This window comes from Danio rerio, chromosome 15, assembly GCF_049306965.1.
Source record: "Danio rerio strain Tuebingen ecotype United States chromosome 15, GRCz12tu, whole genome shotgun sequence".
NCBI classification, from domain to species: Eukaryota; Metazoa; Chordata; class Actinopteri; order Cypriniformes; family Danionidae; genus Danio; species Danio rerio.
The window spans coordinates 30,800,830-30,825,261 of NC_133190.1; the positions used below are offsets into that span (position 1 = coordinate 30,800,830).

General features: G+C 34.6%; 1 protein-coding gene across 4 annotated transcripts in view; it reads left to right on the forward strand.

Annotated features, from left to right (window-relative positions):
* myo1cb (myosin Ic, paralog b) overlaps nucleotides 1-24,432 on the forward strand; it is an 84,747-nt gene that overhangs the window by 26,500 nt on the left and 33,815 nt on the right. The window contains exon 1 of one of the 4 annotated variants that reach the window (XM_005157667.6): nucleotides 8,302-8,537. The exons of 2 other annotated variants lie outside the window; for them this stretch is intronic. In XM_005157667.6, the coding sequence (XP_005157724.1) occupies nucleotides 8,520-8,537 (18 nt within the window). In that variant the 5' untranslated portion in view covers nucleotides 8,302-8,519. Of the gene's footprint in view, nucleotides 1-8,301; nucleotides 8,538-20,556; nucleotides 23,530-24,432 lie in introns of those variants that run through there. One more of the 4 variants, XM_073923152.1, reaches the window with a different exon arrangement.

Here is a 24,432-nt window from a genome sequence, read left to right on the forward strand (position 1 = left end):
CAGAGTCACTCCCTGTCTTCAAGAAACGACTAAAAACTCAACTGTTTAGTCTCCACTTTCCTTCCTAATCTGCAATTGCCTCTCTGGCTCCACCACTAACTGTATTATAATTATTTTTTTTAATTACTAATGTTTTGCTTCTTACACTTTACACACCTAAAACTTTGGATAAAAGCGTCTGCTAAATGACTAAATGAATGGAAGTGAATGAGACAGGAAGTCTCAACCAAAGATATTCAAATGGCTTTGGCCCCTCATACACCAAGAATAAGGTGAACACATGAAATAAAAAAAACACACAAAGGTTGTTCTGCTTTCATTCTCAAACTGAAGTGAAAAAATAATACAAAAACCAACAACAGCATTCTAGAGGTGAAGAGTTTATTTATTTCCTCATTCAGCTGGCAGGTAGAAGAAGTGTGTTTTACCAGATCAGAACAGGGTTTTTGAAGTTCATTCTAATTTGCATTTCTTTTTAACTTCAGCACTGGCCAATAGATTCATATAGTTGAACAATAACACAGCAGTCAAGGTTTATAACTTTGATCTTCAACCCCTCTGCACTGTCCTCTGCTCGACACAACAGTTTCTACAAATAGACCTGTCCTGGTGTGAGAGTATAAATAGGCTTGTGACAGAGTAGGCGGAGAAATGGAGGGAGGGGCAGAGAGAGAGAGAGAGAGAGAGAGAGAGAGAGAGAGAAAAGAAGTAGAGGAGGTGGAAACAGATTGAGTAAGTACAAAGACCAAATATTTTCATAAGTCTTTTTACACACAATTTGAAATAAAATCCCTCTCGCCCATTATTGTGTCCCATCAGGATCCAATTCCATATTAATGATGTGGACAGATGATTGTGGTTTGGAACAAAAGGGATTCAAATTTTTTGCATGGGTTAATTGACTTTTCCAAAGCACTAACAGGAGATCCAGAGAAGGCGAACATAGTAAAGTCCAGTGACTGAAATATGACTCATCTCTAAGTGGCTGTCAGCAGTGGGTGGAACATTCACCATGCAGAATCCTCAGACGTTTTTATTACAAACAGAAAAAAAAAATAGGCAGAAGATGTGTACTGTACTGGCAGCGCATCTATAAATGTTTTATTAGCATGATATTGTACAGCAGTTTCTAGAATTCTGAAAATACAATAAATAACAAATCAGTGATGTTTACACTTCTTATGGTGGCAGTAAGATTTGATATATTTATTTTAAGTTACTAAAACTTTTATTAAAAACAATATAACAGAGTTTTTACAACATTTTTTTTAGTGCTCCCCAAAAAAAAGAAAAAAAAAGAAAAAAAAATATATATATATATGGCAACTGAGGTCTGTGTCAAATATGGACCAAACAAGCTTCATGTTTTGACCCAGCTGATTCGGTTAACAATTCGACCCTTGACTCAGAGTTCGATAAATAACCTAAACAATCCAAACACACAAGCTAAACAAACCAAATAAAAATTTATATGTGTAATTTCAATGGAATGACACAAGGAGAAGGTACTGAACTCAAATAAAATGAAATGCTTTTTTGGTAATGATGGCTTCAATACACCTCTTGTATGAAGAAAATACACAGGCATTGCTTAGGTGTGATTTAAAATAATAATAATAATAATAATATATATATATATATATATATATATATATATATATATATATATATATATATATATATATATATTTTTTTTTTTTTTTTTTTTTTTTTAAGCTGTGAGTCTAAAAATCTTGACCGTTCTGTGGGTCTTGTCTATCACCTCAGATCTTTACTTCTTGTTTTCTATTGGATTTAGGTCAGCCATTGTTTTGGCTATTTTAGCAGCTTTATTTTCTTTTTCTGAAACCAGCTGAGAGTTTCCTTGGTTGTGTTTTGGTTCAGTGTCTTGCAGAAATGTCTATTCTGGTTTCATCTATATTATCCTGGTAATGTAGATGTTGGACTGAAGCAGCTAATATTAATTTACACTGACAATGAGCAGGTTGCTTTTTAACTACTGTGATTTTATTGTAACACACACAACGTAATGTCTAAGCTAAAATATATATATATATTTTTTGTATGTGTGGATTAATAATGGACATCTGGTGAAAATTTCAAGTGAACAGCACATTAAGAAATATGTTTACTGAGAAAAATTGTGACATGTTCAATACTTTTACCCACATACATTTAACAATCACTTTATTATTTGCTTAAAAGGAAGGCAAAACAGGTTGGAAATTAAACAATCAAACACAAACATTGTTTCTGGAGACCGTTTAAGCCATAACCCAACACTCTGGTAAGATAACAAAATGTCTTAACCCAGCAATCTTGTAAAAAAATGACCCAGCATTTTTGAGATTGTGTATAATTGACTTTAAATTTGCATGTGAAGGAATTTGTTCTGTAGATTGAGCGATAAAGAAAGAGGAAGTGAAGGGCAGGGACCTTTAAAGTGGCCAATATGAGTATAATAGGGGTGAGAGCACGACAGGCATGCGGGGAAAAAAGACAGAGTTTCCATTACTGATTTCCCACGGATGTCATTTGACCACTATAAGGGAATAGAGTACTCCATATAACAAACAAAATTCTCACAGTGTTTGTTTCTCCGCCAGAAGGCCATGTGAGGATGTACGAGTCCTGCTCTTACAGTGACCTGTCTGTGTGCAAACATAATGAATGAGGCTTTATGCCATCTTTTAAAGGAACAGTTCACTGGAAAGTGAGTTCTGTCATTATTTACACACCAAACTTATTTATACAAAGACCAAGCTACCTATGGGTTTGCATACAAAACACGGTCAACACAATACATTTATGAAGAAATAAGGAAATATGAGCCCCTATTACACGTTAGAAAAGTTCATATTTTGATTTTGGGGGTCTCCAAAAGCAGATATGCATGCAAGGTCAAAAAACACCTATAGTGTGTTTCATTATCTTATAATATGCATTTATTTTTACCTACTTATCCCAACGACTGATTCGTTCAGTGATTCATTTGTTCCCAAACCACTTCTTAGCATGAAGCTAATCTGCGCTATTGGTTTGATGACCCAGTCTGTTGTGATTGGTCGACTGGGTTCAGCACGAGACCGAGAGAAACGCCCACCACAGTTATAAAGTAACACATAGAGTATATGCAGGAATGCAATAAAGCAATGCAGTTAAACACCAGCATACCTAACCCCAAGTAATAACAACTACACTCATTCAGTATTAATCCACACAGTGGCAAAAATTTAACTATTTAGAAAACTTATTGTGCCGCGCATGTGAGGAAAAGCTGATGGTGGCCATAGCAAAGACATACGGCAGAGGAATGCAAGTTCAGAAACGCATTTCAATTGGTAAAGGAAGAAGCAGCATGCGTAGTGTTTTCAGTGTGGTTTAGGACGGAATATGTGAATAGCCCCATACAGATCTAACCTGAGAGATACAGTACAAACACTAATCTATAACAGATAAGTGATAACAAGGTGTGTGGAGCGATTAGAAGTTACTACACACAATTAAATGCATATTTTGCAAACTACACAAAATGAGGAAACACTTTTATTTACACGTACCATAGGAAAATAAACTGGTCCATATGAACTGTAAAAGTTACTGACAAAGTCCCTGTCAAATTCTGACAAAGTCCCATACATAAGTCTCTTCTGCTCCTTCTTTTAATAGCAAACCGCCAGCAAATCCTGCATTGCAGTGTAGGTTATTGTATCAATCATCAAAAAAATGACAGGAACAAACACATCACATGGTTGGCTATACTGTGGTGTTGTTGTGAAAATAAACTTTAATTCTTTATTCCCCGCAGCCGAATCTCCATCTGTCAGTGGTCATTATCTCCGTGTCATGATCAGTCCCGTGGTTCCCATATTTATAACCCATAATATGGGCTCTTTAAATATGTTCAAATTCTGATCTGATTAGTAATAATAATTATTAAATGTATTTAATTGAATAAAATTTTAAATAGATGATGTGTGTTTTTATTTAGAATTTATTTTGAGAATTGTATAGGTGTATGTGAGTGTGTGCAAGAGTATGTGAATGTTTCCCAGTGTTGGGTTGCGGCTTGTAGGGCATGCGCTGCGTAAAACATGTGCTGGATAAGTTGGTGATTCATTCCGCTGTGGCGACCCCGGATGAATAAAGGGACTAGGCTGAAAAAGAAAATGAATAAATAAATTGTATACGTACATTTTTGTTTATTTACTGATTCACTCGCTCATAAATGTATTTACATATTTAATAATGTGTTCATTAAATTGGCAATAATAATTTAATGCATTCCTAATTGTTACAGTTTCTTATTAATTATTGTTATGAATGTATGATGGCAACATGGTGGCTCAGTGGTTAGCACTGTCGCCTCACAGCAAGAAGGTCGCTGGTTCAAGCCCAGGCTGTGGGCCAATTAGCATATCTGTGTGGTGTTTGCATGTTCTTCTCGTGTTCGCGTGGGTCTCCTCTGGGTGCTCCAGTTTCCCCCACAGTCCAAAGACATGTGGAATAGGTGAATTGAATAAACTAAATTGGCTGTAGTGTATGAGTGTGTATGGATGTTTCCCAGCACTGGGTTGCAGCCGAAAGGGCATCCGCAGTGTAAAACATATGCTGGATAAGTTAGTGGTTCATTCCGCTGTGGCAACCCCTGATGAGGGTCTAAGCCAAAGGAAAATGAATGAGTGTGTGGGATGCCATTTATTTTGAGTGCTACAAGTATCATTCATTCATGTGTGTGTATTTTTGTATTGGAAAAACAATTTAAACATTCAGCTAACGTTTTCTTTTGTCATGCTGAAATTGTGTATAGATTTTCATATTGTCTTAAGATTAACAAATGAGTTCAAATTACCTGTTTCTTTCCTTGTATTTCTCTATTAGGAAAGCTTTAGCTCATCTTTGGCTCAGTTTTAAGCAAAGTAAGGTGGAGCACTAACAAATTGCATTATTACCTGAGATTAAAGGATAACAGTGAGACAGCTTTTAAAAGAGAGATCAAAGTGACCCTGATCAAACAACAGGATGATTTAGAAACCGCTGTTTGTTTATCCGGTTTCTTAGACAACCATTGTAATCCATTGACTGCGGTTGTGTATCATAAATTCATAAAGTTCTCACTAGTACACACCTAGAAAGCCGTGTGCACAATGCATAGAGTTACAATGACATACTTGTGACTTTTCCTGCTCGACCTGGAGTGTCAATGTGTCCCAGTGAGAGAAAGAAAGAGCAACTCACGCCGTCTGGAAAATATTACTCAGATTCCAGCAGGCGGGGTTTCTGATTATGTTGGCATAAGTGGGAATAGGAGCGAGCAAGAAGGAGAGATTGATGGGACTGATGGAATAGGGGAGGATTTATGCCTATGCAATGCGGAACTCCTATATTTTGCAATCTATCCAGAACATTTCAGCATTTCTTTGTGCTTTTGGAGTGTCCATCAGAGGGCGCTGCTCTGTTTTTGGGTCAATGCTTGCAGTGACCTTGGTTAAGATTTTACCTGTGTACTGCTGACTATACAAGTGTGTGTGCGTGTGTGCGCGTGTGCGTGTATGTGTGTGTGTACAAGCGATTTGTCATGTTCATATTGGGTGGAGAGACCAAAATGGGTGTGTTGTCATTCATTAACCCTTTGTCCTGCACCAGAAAGACTTTATATGGTCCTCTAATGAGAGCTTTCGTAAGACTTTGACACGCTTTTCTCAACTTGCGTTTCTTCTTTGGTTTTATCTTTCTCTCTATCAGTTTCTATATCTGTTTATCAACTACGTTCACTTGATAAGCATGTATACAGCCGCCATACATGTAGCGGCATACATTTGTAGCACACTAGGCCTGTTTTTTTTAATCATTTTTTAAAAGGTGACAGAGCCAAATGCATCAATCTTATCTTCTTGATGGATCCCTATCTGAAATCTCCCTCGAATCTGCTTCAGCATGCTGGGAAAAGAGGAGGAAAATCTGCTTGGCATAATGACTAACTGCAATTCATCCAGCTTGCAATGAGAGTTACAGAGCTTTCCGGAATTCCAAATCCCGGATTCCTCGAGTCTGTCAGTACAAGACATGGTTTTTCATACAGTTTTTTACACATTTTGTTTGTTAACTTTTGTGTGCTGTAGGGGATGTTTTCATTCAGTTTTGGCCACAACATGCACTGTGTTTCAGCTATGGAATGATTTTTGATGACAAGTCTTATTTTGACAGATATTTTGGGAAAATGCTTTGAAAATATTCAAAAACTCAACAATACACTCAAATTTACTACCCTTTCGTTAAGTTCATGGCTGTTTTTTTGTCCCATGGACTTTCATTATAACCACATTTTTTTATTGAAAGGGCCTGAAACTATATTATTGTGTATTCTTTATTGTTGGTGGTTTTTCCTGTTAGAGTTAACATTTGTATTTTTTTTCTGTTGGTCATAAGTTGCTCTGAAAAAAATGATTAATTTATGGCTTTGGATTCTGGCTAAAATCAGAATCATGATTTATTATTATTATTATTATTATTATTATTATTATTTTTGCTCAAGATCACAATTTTCTCATGATTCTGTAGATGTAAAATACAGGTTAATATGAGTAGGCTATTATTATTGTTATTTCACAAACATATGGTACAACACTAATAATAATATTAGGCCTATTTGTGTAGGTCTACTGTTAATTAAAATACTATTTTTTGTATAGGCTTGGAATAGTGGATTTAAACAGACTTTAAATTTGTCCTGTTTGTTAATTCACAGTAAGTAGTGACTTATTATAATAACTTCATAATTTTAAAGTTGAATTATTATGTTTGAGACATATGCTTGTCATTTGTCATTGACAACATTATTAAACCATTTTTTAGTGGTAAAATAAAACATTTGGCAACATCACATTCCTCCTTGCATTTTATTCAACATTATGTTGGCTAAAGTAGTTATACTGACCCTGTAAACATTTATTTTCATGCACAACACTTTGTGTTTGCTATGAAAGAAAACACATTAAATGCTTTTCATAATCATAACTTTAAAATTCGTTATAATCGTTTAATTGATGTTTCACTTTTACTGCTGAGTGTGCTCATGTCATGGCTGCTGTCACAAAAACACACATGCAAATCATGCTTCCCGCGCGGCTCCCAATCAATCGCTCTGTGCAACAAACTGAAAGTTATTTACAACTTTATAACCTGTTATTCACAGCCTATGCAGGTTCTGTTAACTAAAGTAGAGTTCATTGGCGGGCACTCGCGTGTCCTCTTTGTAGTAAACAAACAGCTCATGTTTGATTTTGATGCCGCAAATACATCACGTTACATGAAGACAGAAATGACATTTTTGGGTCAATTATACCTTATAAATTCAGCATGTGACAACACATATAAAACAATGTGAAGACTTGTGCGAACGCTTTTGCTTCTCTCCTGACCTTGAAAAAATAATTGGCTGAATCGTAGAAAAGCAGAATTAAGATCGTGTGTAGGGTCGAATCGAGATTGTGATCTTTTTTTTGATTATCCGTGCAGCCCTACTTTGGAATTATATGTAGTACACTGCAAAAAATGCTGGGTTCCACACAATTGCTTTGTTACCTCAACTCAAATCGATTAACTTAATTATTTAATGTTCAATCCACTTAAATTGTAAAATCAATTAATTTGTCCCAAATAAATCCTTAAGAATTGTGTTGATTCAGCACATTTTAAACAAGTCGTTTGAACAAGTGGCTAAAGTAAATTTTTGAGTGGATATTGTGTGCGTGTGTGTGAGAGACCTTTGTGCACTTACCTTGATACGTCTGAGAAAAGCAGCTCACTCTCAAGACACACACACACACACACACACACACACACACACACACACACACACACTGTAATTAGCTCTTTTCCTCCATATTAAAGACAGAAACTTTTTTGCACATGCCTAAACACCTAAAGGGTTAATGGTGCTAAGTGATGATCAACAGTAAAAATGGCTAATTTTACCTCATCCCAAAAAGGAAAACCACCAGCAATCAAGAATGCGTGATTACATGATGTCATGGCTTTGCAATCAAAAAGTGGTTATAATGGAAGTCAATGGGGCAAAACAGCCACCAACAGTTTGAACAATATACAAGGGTTATGTAGAGGTACAGATTGGTTTTCAGGACAGGCACATGCAGTGCTACTATAGGGGGGTGCAAGGTTTTAGCTCTTGCTGTAAATCCCATTTCAGGAGGACAGAGCAAACGAGTGGAGGAAGGCAGAGAGAAGGGGGAGTGTGTCACTTTTCAGAAGGACTGACTCGTGCCTCCGTAGGCAGCGAGGGGGGGAGAGAGAGAGAGAAAGAGAGAGAGAAAGGGTGAGAGAGACTTGGGGAAGGAGAAGAAAGTTAAAGCTAAAGAAATGGCAGCTGGGACGCTCCCACACATGGTGCAGAAGAAGTTAAAGTAACAAACTCGGCACACTTTCTTGAACCAGAGCCGCTGTGTTGGAAATATTAATAATTCATATACGTGCAGCAACAAGCTGGGAAGAACGGGGAGATGAAGTATCGTGGCATGGTAAGAACCACAGCATGCTCCGTACTAAACTAAAGCAGCTGGGAGATTTCTGCAATGTCAGTGGAGGGCTTACGAAAGTGAAATATGTGGTCCTGGTCTGAACTCCTCAATATATTTTGTGGGTTTAGAGATTATGTAATGATTGGAAGGTAGTATCAGAGACTGTCTGTCTTATCTATCTGTCTATCTATCTATCTATCTATCTATCTATCTATCTATCTATCTATCTATCTATCTATCTATCTATCTATCTATCTATCTGTCTGTCTGTCTGTCTGTCTGTCTGTCTGTCTGTCTGTCTGTCTGTCTAATCTCTGATCACTCATATCAGGGTTTTTATGTTTAAAGGTATAGTTCACATAACAGTTTAAATTTGCTGTTAATTTATTCTCTCAGGTGAGGTAAGGTAAGGTCAGGTGAGATGCAAAGTATAGGGTTGTACAATATTGGAAAAAAACTGATGTTGCGATATTTTCATTCACCACGATATATATTGCAATTTCAGCAGATGACTTACATAGCTGGTGAAGAATCCATAATTTTAGTGGAGCATATTATCTGCATAAGATATAATAAAAAAATGACCACCAAAGTTAAATGCAACAGACAAAAGATGGAACTAAATAATAATTTATGATTTTCTGGGGAGTCAAACAATATTCAGAAACCGAAATGAAATAATCAGCATATAATAATAATAACATTTTATCGTTTTAATTGAGTAAATAATTATATAATGTACAGTTATTCTTTAACCTACAAACAGATCATTTATTGTGCCCAAATGACTTAAATTTCTTTCAGATTTTCATAGTCAGGTCTTAAAAACACATGCAAATGATAAACGTTGAGTCTAAGGTTAAAACTTGAAATTACTCCACTATGTTGGTAGCTAATATCTGGTCAATTATAATCCAAACTACATTGCAGATCCCTGCGATATGACAACATTGCGATATCGATGCCGACACGATATATTGTGCAGCCCTAATGTAAAGTAGATGTTGCTGAATATGGGATCCTTGTTCATTTTAAAAACACAAATCAATGGTTTCTGGCACTTTAAGAGTAAAAACAAACATACAGGCGAAAGGAACGGGGACAATAAAACTAAACATTCCTCAGTTTTTCTACACAAATCAGCTGTTACCCCTCATAATACTCCAACTGTGAGAAAAATTTCATATTTGGATGAAGATTAAAATCTTAACCTAACAATAAAACCATAACAGTTTTTTCATTTTGTTTATTGAAGTCAATGCTGACTAATGAAAAAAATAACGACCAAACTGTTAAATTAAATATTTAAACTGTTAAAATTAATTAGAACAGTTAAATACTAAAATACAACTGGCTCATGCATCATAAAGTAATGATATTAATTGTAAAATTGTAAAATTAATTGTTTGTCAATCCCATCATGTCCTTGTCCTTAATTGTAAAATTGTAAAATTAATTGTTTGTCAATCCCATCTTGTCCTTATCCTCTCTTGAGACCCTCTTTTATGCCGGACATTCTGACCATCAGTGTCTTGATGTGTTTATGCCATAGTGTTGTCTCACAGTGAAGCAATCTCTGGCTTTGACCCAGCAGCAATCACTGTTGAATTCCAGACTAGAAAGAGGGTGAGAGTCAGAGAGAGATAATGAAACTGGCGTCTGTCATCAGGCCATTCCACCCTGCTACATTTCTTCCCATCTCTGTCATTCACGACCTTCCTCTGAATGCTAACAGAAACTTTAAGAACAAGGCCTCAGTATGTGAATGCTGTGCTTTCTGAGGCCTGTAAGCTTTTACCTATTCAGTGATGTCCTATCATTTGAGTGTCATTTGAAGAGCATTATTTAGCATTCCAAACAACACACCTTGCAGTCAGCCCCACTTCAGGTGTGTTTAGGTTTCAGATTTGGGGCACATTATGTCATAAGCAGATAACTGATGAATGTGTGACAGTAGATTTATGGCATCTGGTGCAGTTTCATTCGAAATTCCACTGAGTTGCTAAACCGCTGCATTGCTCACAGAAAGATCCACATCTCAAAATATGAAGTTCATAGTGACATGTTGGTCTGAACAACTCAGTCCTGAGATATTATTGTGGTTCATAGCATTGTATCTATATATGATTGTGTGCTGTGCTGTATATATAAACACAACTGAAATCCAGTAAGCAGTTTACAGTCCTCCCGACTCATGCTCTTCAAATGCCCTCTGGCCATGAATGCATTGCGTTGTCCGGCATGCTGGAATGAAGGAGAACTGCTCACTTTCTATCTTCTACATGTCAAAAGGAGTGTGTGTGTATGTGTGTTTTACCATGTGTGCATATAACGCAAAGGCCCTTCACCTGTTTAGACAGAGCCGGTCACACCTGTCTGTTGACTTTCTCCACCAGCTGACTTTCCACAGCCCCTTTAACACAAGGACAGCCGTGCACTCAGCAGATCGGCGTGAATTACAATGCCACCTATGGAATTTCTTGCCATCTGGGTGGCGGTAATTAAGAAAGCATTGTAAGACATCTGCTGTGAAGATTGCTGATAGATGTGGCCTAATTAAAGGCAGAGTGTGTCATTTTCACTGTCATTTGCAGCAAATGAAGGTGTAGTTTGAGAAGTGTGGGATCATGGGAGTTGTGGTCTTCATTGCATTCAACGGGACTCCTGCAGAAATCGTGTTCGTGGTTGAGCGAAAGTTTGCAGAACTTATCATGGCAGTATGAAGCAGAATGTAAGGCTGATAGAAATTAAAGCGAAATAAGTTTGTTAATGATTGACAAATGCCATTCATCTGAGTTTTTAATATGGCAGAGTTGATCATTGTGATCACATGGGAAAGAATCAACAACATTTTATCATACTAAATACATATACATTTAGTATAATACAATACTTAGAGTTTTGTTCTGTTAAAGTTATCCTCTTTGAAGTCTAATAAAACCAACAACGCATTAAAAAGCATCTTTGGTGTTTTCCTATTTTCGAAAACCAAGGGTGTTTAATGCAAGTCACATAGCAGGGATATTTGATTGCATTTTTTTAAACACTTTTATTTAAATTTTGTTTAACACTGCAAATTTAACAATGCAAATTAAGAAAGATAAAATAAAATAATAAAATAAAATAAACAATCACAACAACATTAAAAACATATTGAGATATTGTACGTGCATGTCATATTTAAATTATGTACTCTGCTATAATGGATACATTATACCTTTTTGCATTTTTAGCACTTTAGCACAGTGTTTCATTGCCATTTTCATGACTATGCTTTATTGGTGGCATGCAAAGTAGAGGTCACATTTGTTTTAGAGAAGTGCTAAAAATGTATCCCTGACCATCTGGATGCTATGCTGCAGGGGTCTGATCTTTTCACACTTCTTTTTAAAAACACAACAAAAAAAAAAAAAAAAAAAAAGCAAGAAAACACTTGTTGCTTCTCACATATGTCATTGTTAGTGTTTAAAGTTGTGTGAAGTCTCCTTGATTTATTGTTGTTTTTTCAGCTTTGGGCATTTCTGTGTTTGTGTATATTTTAGCTGTTTAGTAAGCCATATTAAACACATTTTACAGTCTTTATTTGCATCTCCCAATTCTGTCAGTAGTTTTTTTTTTAGCTTCCGTTTTACTACAGTGTCATTTCCTTTAACAGCATTGGGTATGGAAATGACCTGTTAACCTTTTCAAATAACTATAAATAGTTATGTAAATAGTTGGTTTTGGTGGTTACAAAGTCATAATTTATTTTTTAGATGAAAGAAATAATTTTCACATAATGATTTTTGAATTGAATATAATTTTTTTGTTTTGTCATTTCACAAATAATAGAATTTCTGTATAATAATGCAGTATTTATTATTATTATTATTATTAATTTCCTTTTTTATTATTTTACAAATTATATAATGTCTATATAATAATACAGTTATTATTATTATTATTAAAATATATTATTAATATTATTATTAATAATAATCATAATGATAATACGGGGGACGCAGTGGCGCAGTAGGTAGTACTGTCGCCTCACAGCAAGAATGTCGCTGGTTCGAGCCTCGGCTGGTTTAGTTGGCGTTTCTGTGTGGAGTTGCATGTTCTCCCTGCGTTCCCGTGGGTTTCCTCCAGGTGCTCCGCTTTCCCCCATTTTGGGAATGCTCATCAACCCTAATACATAGATATACCAACAATATATAACAAAAATAAACCATGTTGTAATGCATGTAAATAGATTAATAGTTCCTTTAACTTTTAACATATTTCTTAACAAAAAAGCAAAACATTTGCATTTGTTGTAGCTTTAAAAACTATTTAGTTCTTTTTAATACAGTATGAAATTTTGTTATAGGATATGATATAAGTTGTTTGGTAATATCACACAACCAGGAATGTTTCTATGTAGTATGAGTATATAGTATGAGAGTATGTGTGTGTGTGTGTGTGTGTGTGTGTGTGTGTGTGTGTGTGTGTGTGTGTGTGTGTGTGTGTGTGTGTGTGTATATATATATATATATATATATATATATATATATATATATATATATATATATATGAGCAATTCCATGAAAATGTCAACCTTATCATGAAAAAATAAACTTTTGACCAAAATAACAAAACCTATTTCAATTTGCTTATTAAGGTCTATATTTTATTGTTATGATGTGCTCTTGTTGAATTTTTAAGGAAATTGTTTTGTTTATCCATGAAATATGAGGATTGTGCCAATGGTAATTTTCATTATCATCCAACCACTTTTCGTGCTTTCAAAAAAGGGGTTAAAGACTCACCTTTTCCATGCTTTATGTTAACAGTAATCATTCTGCAGAAGGATTGGAGTCTGTAGTATAAATAATTATCCTTACTTTTTCATAACATTATTGCCCTTTTGATTTATGAGCTACATATTTAAGACATCACGCAGCTTCGGTCACGTGTCACGTCCGTAACGATTTAATGAAAAAGTTTATATTGTGGAATAAATATTATAACAAATAAAATGAAACTTTGTATACAAAGCCAAAATATGTCCATACTAATTATAATCGCCAACTCATCTCAGGTCTTTGCTCTAAACAACCACAATTTTGCGTTACGGACGTGACCATTTTTGAACTCCTTATTAATATAAGCCAATGACTAGCGCATATTTGTTCATTATGATGCTGCATTACAATTACTGACTTACATTACATAACATCCATATGTTATATCAAGAACTGAACATTTTTATTTAACTATAAACCACTTTAGTAACATTTCAGAAATAAATGTTTAATAAGAAAACAACATTTTACATATTGCCATTGGCCATAATGACTTAACCTATATTTCCTCCGTCTTACTTGCGGTTCATGTGCGCACGCGCTGCCTATAGTGAAAGATAATGATGAACCATAAGGCTTTGAACCTATACATTTTGTAAAGTATAGGCTAAGCATATAACAATTTTGTAATTTACATGTGATACTGCATTAATTTGCATACATGTTTTATAAGCTGTAAAATGAAAGCATCAGTTTGGTGCGAAGTTATAAAATATTTTTCTTTGTTTGATTTGTAGATTAGGCTATTTAAAATGTATATAAGAACCATTAATAGCTGTTATTTTCCAAATGGAAAAAAGGGTGGTTTGTTGATTGTAGTCTGCACTAAATCATGAATATGCCTAGTTGAGTTTATGACGCGGCTCCAGGCAGCACAGACGACCAGGATCAGCGCTGGTTCGTCAACTCCTGTGTCAAACTGTGGCCAGAATATCCTTCTTTCATTTTCCTTTTTTGGCAAAAAACATCTGTAAGCACGTGTGCTTGCACGTGTTACTGTCATGCGAGTAAACAAATATGTGTTGCTCATAAAAGCCGATCACAACGAACGCGCTTCTTTATTCCAGAGACGTGAGGCGCTCTGCAATGCATTTTATGTTGACAAGAAGAAAAGGAGCACGGTGCTCTTTTGAATGTCACTATAGATAACAACTGAATCAGCTGGTCTATTGTGCGCGAGTGTTGCTGTCAGTGTTTTCATAATTTAAATTTTTAAATAACATTATGAAATTCAAGATTTGTAAAGCCATATTTGGATGACTTAAAACAGCGACCACAAGTCTCTCCGTCATTAAAAAGTTCGCCGTAGTCATCTTGACACTTCTGTCACCTCCAAGGAAACCCCGCCTCTGCTTTCGTTTGATTGAAGAATGAAAGACGCCACTGAGGTAACATGCTTTTCTTCTGGAGTGCACAAAGCGCGCAATGACAAAACGTGAGGCGCGCAAGGCGCATAATCAATAACCTCCATGCATTTGGTCTTTTCCCACTGCTCAAAATGCGCACGCCGCGGGTCAGGCCACTGCGGAGTTTTCGTTTCATGCAGAGCATAAATGTTTTTTATTTCATTAATTAAATAACTATTTATAAAGATAAATTATCAAAGTGACACAATTCATTTTCCAAGCCCTTTATCCAAAATAGCACTTTCAAAGCTTGAAAATTGGCTATAGCCTACATTAAAATTGAAACATTTTCAAAGATTTCCAGCACCCGGCAAATGCGCTTGAGTGCTTATTAAAATTATTTTAATAAGAATAAGAATAAAATAAGAATAAAATCTTAATATTGATCTAAGCTTTAACTACATTATATGAGTATTAAATTTGTTAGAAAATCGATAGGACCTGCAGCTGTAAATATTTAATTCAATATTACACAATCGGTTAACTATAGCCTAAAAATATAAACATTATAGTCATCCATCGTACATGCCTACAACCAATGACTATTTTTCTATGCTTGTTTAACATAGCCTACACAAAACCTTTCTTAAGTTTTAAAGTTTTCTCTCTCACCCTGGTGCGTATGAACTTTTTGCAACCTGTCCTGAAGTGACTGCCGACGAGAAAAAGAAAGCAAGCGCGAGTGGAGAAATTAAATTATTTATTCCATCAACTAACACGTTAACTAGAATAAACTAAAATAAACTTTGTCAAATATAATATTGCCATATCTGTGACAAAACTAGATTTTAAATATTCTCCACGTAGACACGGTCTTGCGCAACAGTCGGGCAATGATTTAATTCAAGTTTGTCTGGAAACACTAACTTTAGGAGCCTGCTAAACATAGGCCCATTATAGCTGATTATGTTTATTATAAATTCTATATTAGTCAGAGTATAAAAGCACCATGTTAGCATGCAACATTGTTACCGAATTGAGTTTTGAACATTCGAACGTGCGTTAACCTTTAACAACACACATGCCATAATACGAATTAAATAACAAGGTGATATCTATTTAAGTTTGATTAATTGTGCAACCTTACCATTCAGATGTCTCAGAGGTTAAAGTTTATTGGTTTACACACCCAACAGATATCCACAAATAGGTCTTTGGTCAAGTTTTGAAAGCATTTATCTGATTTTCATAATATGTCAACTGTCAATTTCAGAGCAGTCACGTCCGTAACGAAGACAAGTCACGTCCGTAACGATAGTTTTTCCTCATTAATGCAAAAATGAAAAACTAAATAAAATTAATTATATATGTCCCATGCAGAGCCAACCCTTATCCTTTTGACTGTTATATATATTTTTGGCTTCTGCATTTTCATTCACAGAATTTTCACAAAGTATGTCAACTCACAAAACTCATGTCTTTTTTTTGTCACGTCCGTAACGCATTCATTTTGCCGTCATTTTAAATATAAAACACCTGCATAGACTGATATTTTTTTGATGCCTGAACTCCATGGTTAAGGGGTAAGAAAAATATAAACATATATTTCAATATACTGTTAACATATACCTTCTCTGAGAATATACGTTTCATTTTTTTACTGCAAATGTCACGTCCATAACGCTGGAATCAGCCATATATATATATATATATATATATATATATATATATATATATATATATATATATATATTAGTGCATCTAAGAGCAACACCTTCATGCATTTATCATTGTTTTGAAGTTTGGTTCTGTAGCTGTGCTCTTCAGGACAGTCTGTGTGCCTCCACCCCGTGTTCTTTCTTGAGGAGGAAAGTAGAGAGAGGTAACAAGTGAGCCAAATGACTCAATCAGGATGGAAATAGTTGGTAACCTGAAAAGCTTGAAATCATAAGCAAGCGGGCAAGATTTACTTTTCTTCTCCACCATTCCCGGTGAAAAGGGGAGGCGCCCAATCCGCCCATGCGTTTCTCTGGATATCCAGGAATGTGCCCTTTATCCACTGCCTTCATTAATTATGAAAATAAAATGCACAGTACTACATTCTACTCTCGATCATCAACTCCCTGAATTGTTAACAAGGCAGAATCATTGACATCTCCTTAATGAAATGAAGTACTGGTATGTTTGATTTGCTTGTTCTCTCTTTTGGAAAAATCAATCTTTGTAATCATAGCTCTGCTCCTTATCCGTCTGTTTCCAAAGACTGCTAATGTCTTCATGCAATGTGAGAAGTGCTGACGAAAGCAGCTTGACTCGGCAGATCTTACTGACACAGCTCTGCTAACAAGAAACAGGCTAATCGGTAGGATGTTGCAAGGTCAAGTTAGAGCCATTTATTGTTCATTTCTTCCTTTGTACATACAGTACAAAACGCTCCATGTTTTTCAAAGAAGTTTAGAGTGAAAATATTTGCCCATGGTCCTGTCTGGAGTGTTTCAGTCCTTTTGTTTTGAGAGCAGGATTTGGAAAAAGTGAGCACATGGCAAGGGCGCATAGACCAGTATGCTTGGGAAAGGGGACCAGGGGTGGGAGCAGGAAAGCAAATTCATAAAGCCCCCAGAAGAACAATGCTGTAATGGAGCCTGTTTCTGAAGAAAGTGACTTGGGAAGGACATTTGGGGGAAAGAAGTTTTGCTTTCTAGCAATGGCATATTTATTGTTCTAAATGAATGGCTAGGTTCATTTAAATGTAAAGGTGTGTGGTATTTGTGGTATTTGTTGTCTGCAATATTATCATAATTGTAGTTTTAATGGTGTATGAGATGACATCATCAAGTTTGTCAATCACTTTGAAAAAAAGAAACAAACATTGAGTCCAAAACTGTGATGATTGTCTGAATTTAACATCTGTTACACTGGAAATAAAAAAGATTCAATGGATTTACTCAAATTTTTATTGTTAGTGGTTGCAATCAATTGATTTAAGCACTTTATTTGTTTGTTTAAATTTAGCCCATATAAATTGTTTACAACCACTAACTTTAAAAAATTTAGAAAATGCAATGAATAACTTTTACAGTGCAGAATGCAGTTATAATGACACTATAATTCCAGTTATAAAAGATTATTTATCCCATAAAAGGGTTTTGATTTATTTATTTTTTATTTTTTTTAATGTTAAGTAAGTGATCAAGTACATCCGGGCTGTTGTTATTGCAGAATATAATGCCCAACAGGCTTATCGACAGAAGCAGAATGGGGGCTGTTCTGTTGTAGGTCTGATGGGGCTTTATTCTGTGCAAACTGACTGAATGTCCTGACTGCATTTAACACTTATTAATTTCCCACTACTTGCCACAAAACATAAAAATTAAACACAAAACATTGTTCTGAGCCATAATAGTTGATTAAACGCAAAGCTGACCAAAGCAAAAATGTCTGAAAGAGCATACACTAATTTTACTCTGTCACAGGATGTTGTTGAACAGTCAAAAACCGCAGGATGCCAGACAAGCATGTGGATATACAAGCATATGGATGTGAACATATTCACTGACGGTCAAGTTGATTCTAAATTCTTGGATGAGTCTGTGTTGTTAGTTTCAGCGGTTGTTATCTGGGAATAACATATCTTGGAATGACAGAAAATATATTTTCCATAAAAGCAAAAAAACTGATGTGTTGGTTGTTTGTGGCATGGCTCATCCTTGTTATGCAATTGTCTCAACAGCGCTATATGGCTGTAACTTTTGCACTTGCTTTTTTACTTAGCTTTGGCTCTGCATGTGTGGCATAACCTATGTTTAATGTGTCTTTCTGGTTGAGGGAAAAACCCAAAGCTGTCCCATACTTTGATTTTACTTTTTGTGTCAGTGGCAAAATTTTATCTATTTTAAATCATGATCTGCGATTCACTTTGCAAAGATGGCCACTGGATATCAAGTGATGCAGCAGTATTGATATGACAGCAGTTGATATGCATCATCAGGAATTCATGATTGTATCGCTGTATTCTGATCACTTCACTATTAGACTTATCTAAAACCTAATATTATATGACTTTGGTATCCAGTTGAGTTTATTGGATGCTCATTTTTCTATTTTAACCTCCATTTGTTGTCATTTAATGCCTATTTTAATGCTTATTTTGTTTATTTTAAAAAACATGTTTATAAAAAACATGATTTTAAAAATTGTTTATTTATTTATTAATTTTAGTTTCCGTGGATGTTAGTCTGCCAGTCCAACCACTTTTCCAAATTTTCATTGCTAATCCCAAAGGTTTGTTTTAGGTCCATTTTGAATTTCCACACAACCAGTGCAGACCCATGGGGGTCAGGGAGAGGCTGGCTTGACCTCCCCTAAAATCGCTGTAAAACAAGAACTGTATGTATATATATATATATATATATATATATATATATATATATATATATATATATATATATATATATATATATATATATATATATATATATAATTTTTTTATTATAATTTTTTAAAGATTTATTTTTGCCCTTTTTGCCTTTATTAAGTGAATAGGACAGTATTTTAGACAGGAAGGGAAGTGGGAGAGAGAGAGAGGGTATAGGGATGGTAAATTTCCTCAAGCCAGGATTTAAACTCAGGACACTCTGAAGTGCTACTGCACCATATCTCAGCGCGCTAAACACTAGGCTATTGCGCCAACAGATGGGCTATCCAATAAATATAACAGACAGTATAATAGAACATAAACATAAAATTTTTTTATTATTATTATTCTAAATTTAGATTATTATTAAATACATACAGTATTTTTTTTCTTCTAATTTGTACCCCCAAAAGTGTACAGGTAGAATTCAGCTTATTTTATCTTTGGTCATGACATGCCTAAAAAATAATACTAATCTGTTTAAAAGACAAATATTTAACGAAAGTAAAAGCAGATCTGCATTATATAAGAGTCTCAGTGTAAGTACAGTAGCTCCAGTACAAATGGTCTGTCAATGGGCTGGACATGTTATTCTTTGGTTGGCCAGCAAATGATGTCATGGTCTGTCTGGCCGGCGTGTTTAGTTTTGATTATGACTCCACCACCGATTATTAACTGTCAGCTCTGTGTCATGGCAGAACAATAAACGCATGAAATACGAGACAAACGAGCAGATGCAATTAGAGCAAGATTAAGAAAAGTGTGCAGTATGTTCACAGCTCACTTTCCTGATTTGATTATCAAATTTGAGCTCTGGGATTGAGCGACTACATTCTTGTTTGTTTGATTTGAATATACACACCAGCAGTCAAAAGGCTGTAAGGATTGTTAGAAGTGAATGGATTATCTCATGCTCACCAAGGCTTCAAAATCTATTTTAATATAGTAAAAACATTTCATTAGACTGAATGGTTGCCCATCTTGCACTTTTAGTCTGTACCTTTCAGATGAGGACTAGTGCTGATATAGCACAAGCATACAACCCTTTCTTAAAGTAAAATCACAAGTTTGAAGAACATGACATTCCCCAGCCTATTCAATTTAATATATTTTTTCTTTTCTCTCTCTTTTATATATATTTTTTCATTTATTATCATCATTTATTTTACTTGATACACCATGCTGCCAACCTCAACTTTCAGTCCTGACCTGTTTATATGCTTAATTTGTAAATTGAATGCACATCTTATATTGTTTATGCACATTATTTTCTGCTTGTAGCGCAATATGTGGGTTATAGTGTGGTTTATTTTTTAGTTTTTTAATCAATTTTGTATTGTTTGTGTTTGTTTGCGTATATGTGTGTATAAATATATGTATTTATATATGTATATATATATATATATATATATATATATATATATATATATATATATATATATTTTTTTTTTTTTTTTTTTTTTTTTTTTTTTTTTTTTGTACAAAATAACTTTAAACTTTAAAAAAATTTTGTGTTTGGCACAAAAATCTGAATCCGATAAATATATTCTTTAAAAAAAATACATTTCATGTAGTAAAAATAGGATATGTTATTGTAGTGTAATTGTAAGGTTTTATAGGATTAATTTAATAGGATTATTTGATATACAGAAAGTTCAAAAGAAAAACAACTTATCTGTAATAAATATTGATTTACATATTTCATCCTTGCTGAATAAAAAAAATAGTTTCTTTAAATATTCTAACTAAAACCATCGTAGTGTTAAGCATAACATTTACATAACATTTTTATTTGTGTATTTAACAGACTTAAAGTGAATGGGGCGAATTTAGCAGCCTGATCTCACAAGGAAACTTTTTTACATTTTGCCAATTTAGTGGCTAATTTGAACGAAAATGTATGTACGATTGATTTCATACAAATTAGCCACTAAATCAAAAAGTTACAAATTGCCATAAGATGTCGTTGATTTTTAGAGACAAATATACATTAAGGATATTTGGTTGATTCCAGACATTGAAATCAAGGATTTCTATTTTTTGTTCAAGTCATGGAATATCTGGGATTTTTGGTTGTCAGTTAAATTTTTTCTTCCCATCTATCAACATATAATTTTTCTATACCGTGCTCACATTGTTTCTTGTGTTTTGCCAGTGTTATATTTAGGCTATTTTTCACTTGCATTGTTCCTTTCCTACTTGTGAAGCAGCAGTTAATGCCATCACCTATAATTTTACCTGTTAAAATACTGTCTGCGGCAGTTTAACTGCTCAGAGCTCAACCAGTCCCTCCTGGGAGAAATTTCTGACTTTTGTGGCCTAAAATGACTGGTTTTGTTGTGGCCTTCTCAAAACATGTGGCAAAATTTCTTTTGTCGATTTGCTGCTAAAACATTCATACATTTATTACACAATTACTCATAAAACATTTGTTATTTACAAGATCGGCTGTATCACTGTCTCTCCACCTATAGCTGATGTGTAGTGAGCACACTGGCGCAGTTGTCCGGCGGCTGCTGTCGCATCATCCAATTGGATGCTGCACAATAGCGTTGTGGAGAGACCCCCTCATGATTCTGAAGAGCTTTAGGTGTATGGCCATACACGATGCTCTATAAAAATACACACATTACATTACATTATTTAAATAAAGATAACACTGAAACAAACAGAGAAAGCATTACCTTTTAAGCACATATATGAAGCCTAATAAATCACATGAATGAAGATCACATTTAACAAAAAGTCTGTTGAACAATAGCATTACAAAATAATGTGAACAAAACTTCAAAATGCAGCGATCAATGCAACGAATGTAGCACAGTGTCTTTGACAGCTAGAGCTATTGCACACCAGATTTGTTTTGTTATTGATTGATAACCAATAAATAATTGGTTAATTGGTTCAATAATTGATAAATTATGCATTTCTCTGGTGGTTGAACCCCTTGATATGGCTTGCTGCCTGACAGTTTTTTTTAATTAATTTACTGTTTTTTAGATTTTGGTTATATTCTGTGACTGTGTTGCTTTATGCATCTATTTTCAGGCATTTTATTTTTGTATATAAAAGTTAGGCCATAGAAATGAATGGGAATAATTGAATAATAAAGTTTAGAGATCAGTTCAAGCTTTTAAAATAACATCATTTGTTCACTTTATGCATTTGCCTTTTGTTTTTAAAATCATGCAGAAAAATATGAAAAAAAGTATATTTATTGGCTAAGATATCGACTATCGGCACCCAAATCTTAATAGTTATTGGGTATCAGTATCTGTCAAAAATTCCGTATCAGTGCACTTTCTATAGGCAATCATAATATTATTTAAAATAGAACAATGCAGATGGCACAGTAGAAAATTAGATGTTTCTTGGCTAGCCAAAATTTGTAGGACATTGTAGGCAATAAAAAAATTAGCTTGATTTTGCATTAAATTCTGCAATTTCAGAATTACATATTTCTGGAGGGACTGCATGCTCAACACAACAGGTCATGTAAATTCTGTTTTTTTTTTTTACATTTGGCTAACAGTGGTGTTCCTAATGCTCCTCTCTGAACATTTAGCTTTGCTTTTTTCCTGTCATATTTGTCAAATTTGCTTTTGCCCTGAATGACAGCAGCCCACAAAACACAGGAGCTCTTAAACTGCTTCTATATGAGAACCACATTTCATATTGTTGTTTTTTTATTTTTATTTTATTTTATTTTTTATACAGATTGTTTAAAACCAGATTTAAACAAAACCAGCCTAAAAGTAGTTTGAGTCCGAGGATTGGTCAGTGGAGCTCAGTTGGTGCATTCACCAAGCTGACGGATTGGGAATGAAGTCACTTCCTGGCACTACACTTGTCGACTGTTCTCGGTTATATTTTTCTTTCTACTTGTTTTTTTCTCTCTCTTTCACTGTTAGCCTCTCTCTCTCTCTGTGTGTGTACTGTTGTAGTTGGTGTACATCACCTTAATTAAAGTGCTTTCTCAGGTGTGCTGTATCTGTCTCTCTCTGTCTCTGCCTCCAGGGGACGGCCGCTGCTGTGTCAATAGCAAAACAACAGCCGTGGCAGCTGGTGCGTTCACACAATGTGACTGTGTGTATTTCAATGAATAATCACGCATTTGTTCATCTGAGTGTGGTTGTGTGTGTGAGTGTTTGTGTGAGTCGGTGTAAGTGGGTTTTTGTGTTTCAAGATAGGGAAGCGTCATCCATAGTCCACTTTGATCAGGATTGCAGACATTAGATGATCTGCTAGAACTTTTTTTTAATGCTAAAGACCATCCTAGGATAAGGATTGACTGCTAATGTTGATTCGGCACCATGGATTTGTCAAATCTCGGGGATCTAATGAAAAAAACCCAGAGCTCCATTGTGGAGAAGAGTTTTGCATTTAAAAATACAGATGCGGTGGTGAATGTGAGTATGATTGGGTTTCTGTTTCCAGCACTCTTGAGGTTGGGTGGAGTTTGCACTCATACATAGTGGTTTATGTGTGAAAACTAGTGGTTTGGAGCTTCTTGTTTCTTTTTTTAAAGGTATTATTGTCAAGATAATGATGACAAAACAGCCTTGTATCCTTGTGTTGCATACTAGGATACAAGTGTTGCAGTGATAACATTTAGCAATGATTAGATGAAATGCTAATATTGTGGTCAATTGAATAGATGTCATATATGGATTTATTATACATGCACCAGTGTGTCTAATGTGTTTTAAATACCTTTTATGGAAGTGCAGTATTAAAAATATTGTGTTATTAAATTACCAAAATATGTGAACAAAATATGATTAATGACAGTACTGTATACAGCATGGAAGATACATGTTTGTTTTCAAATTGGGTCCCACTTTATATTAAGTGGCCTTAACTAATATGTACCTACATAGGATTCAATAGTTTGTTACAATGTACTTATTGTGTAAATACATGTATTTATCGTGTACTTATGCTTGATTAAATACATGTATGTAATTACATTTGTAATTAACTTTTGTAGTTACATTTGTAAATACACTGTTGACCATCCCTTACTCCTTAGCTTACCCTTAAACCTACCCATGCCACCAAACCTGTCCATAACCCAACCTCTATTCCAACTCAAAAGCACAAGTGTTCTCAAATACATTATAAACACACTAAGTACATTGTATTTATTTATTTTTTGTAAGTACATAGTAGTTAGGGACACTTAATATAAAGTGGGACCTAAAATTGAGTTGAGATTGCATTTAACGGTTTTATTTTATTTATTAAAAAGATTAAATATAAGGGTAAATGTTAGGTGATTGAGCATGTAATATTAAATATCAAATATCAAG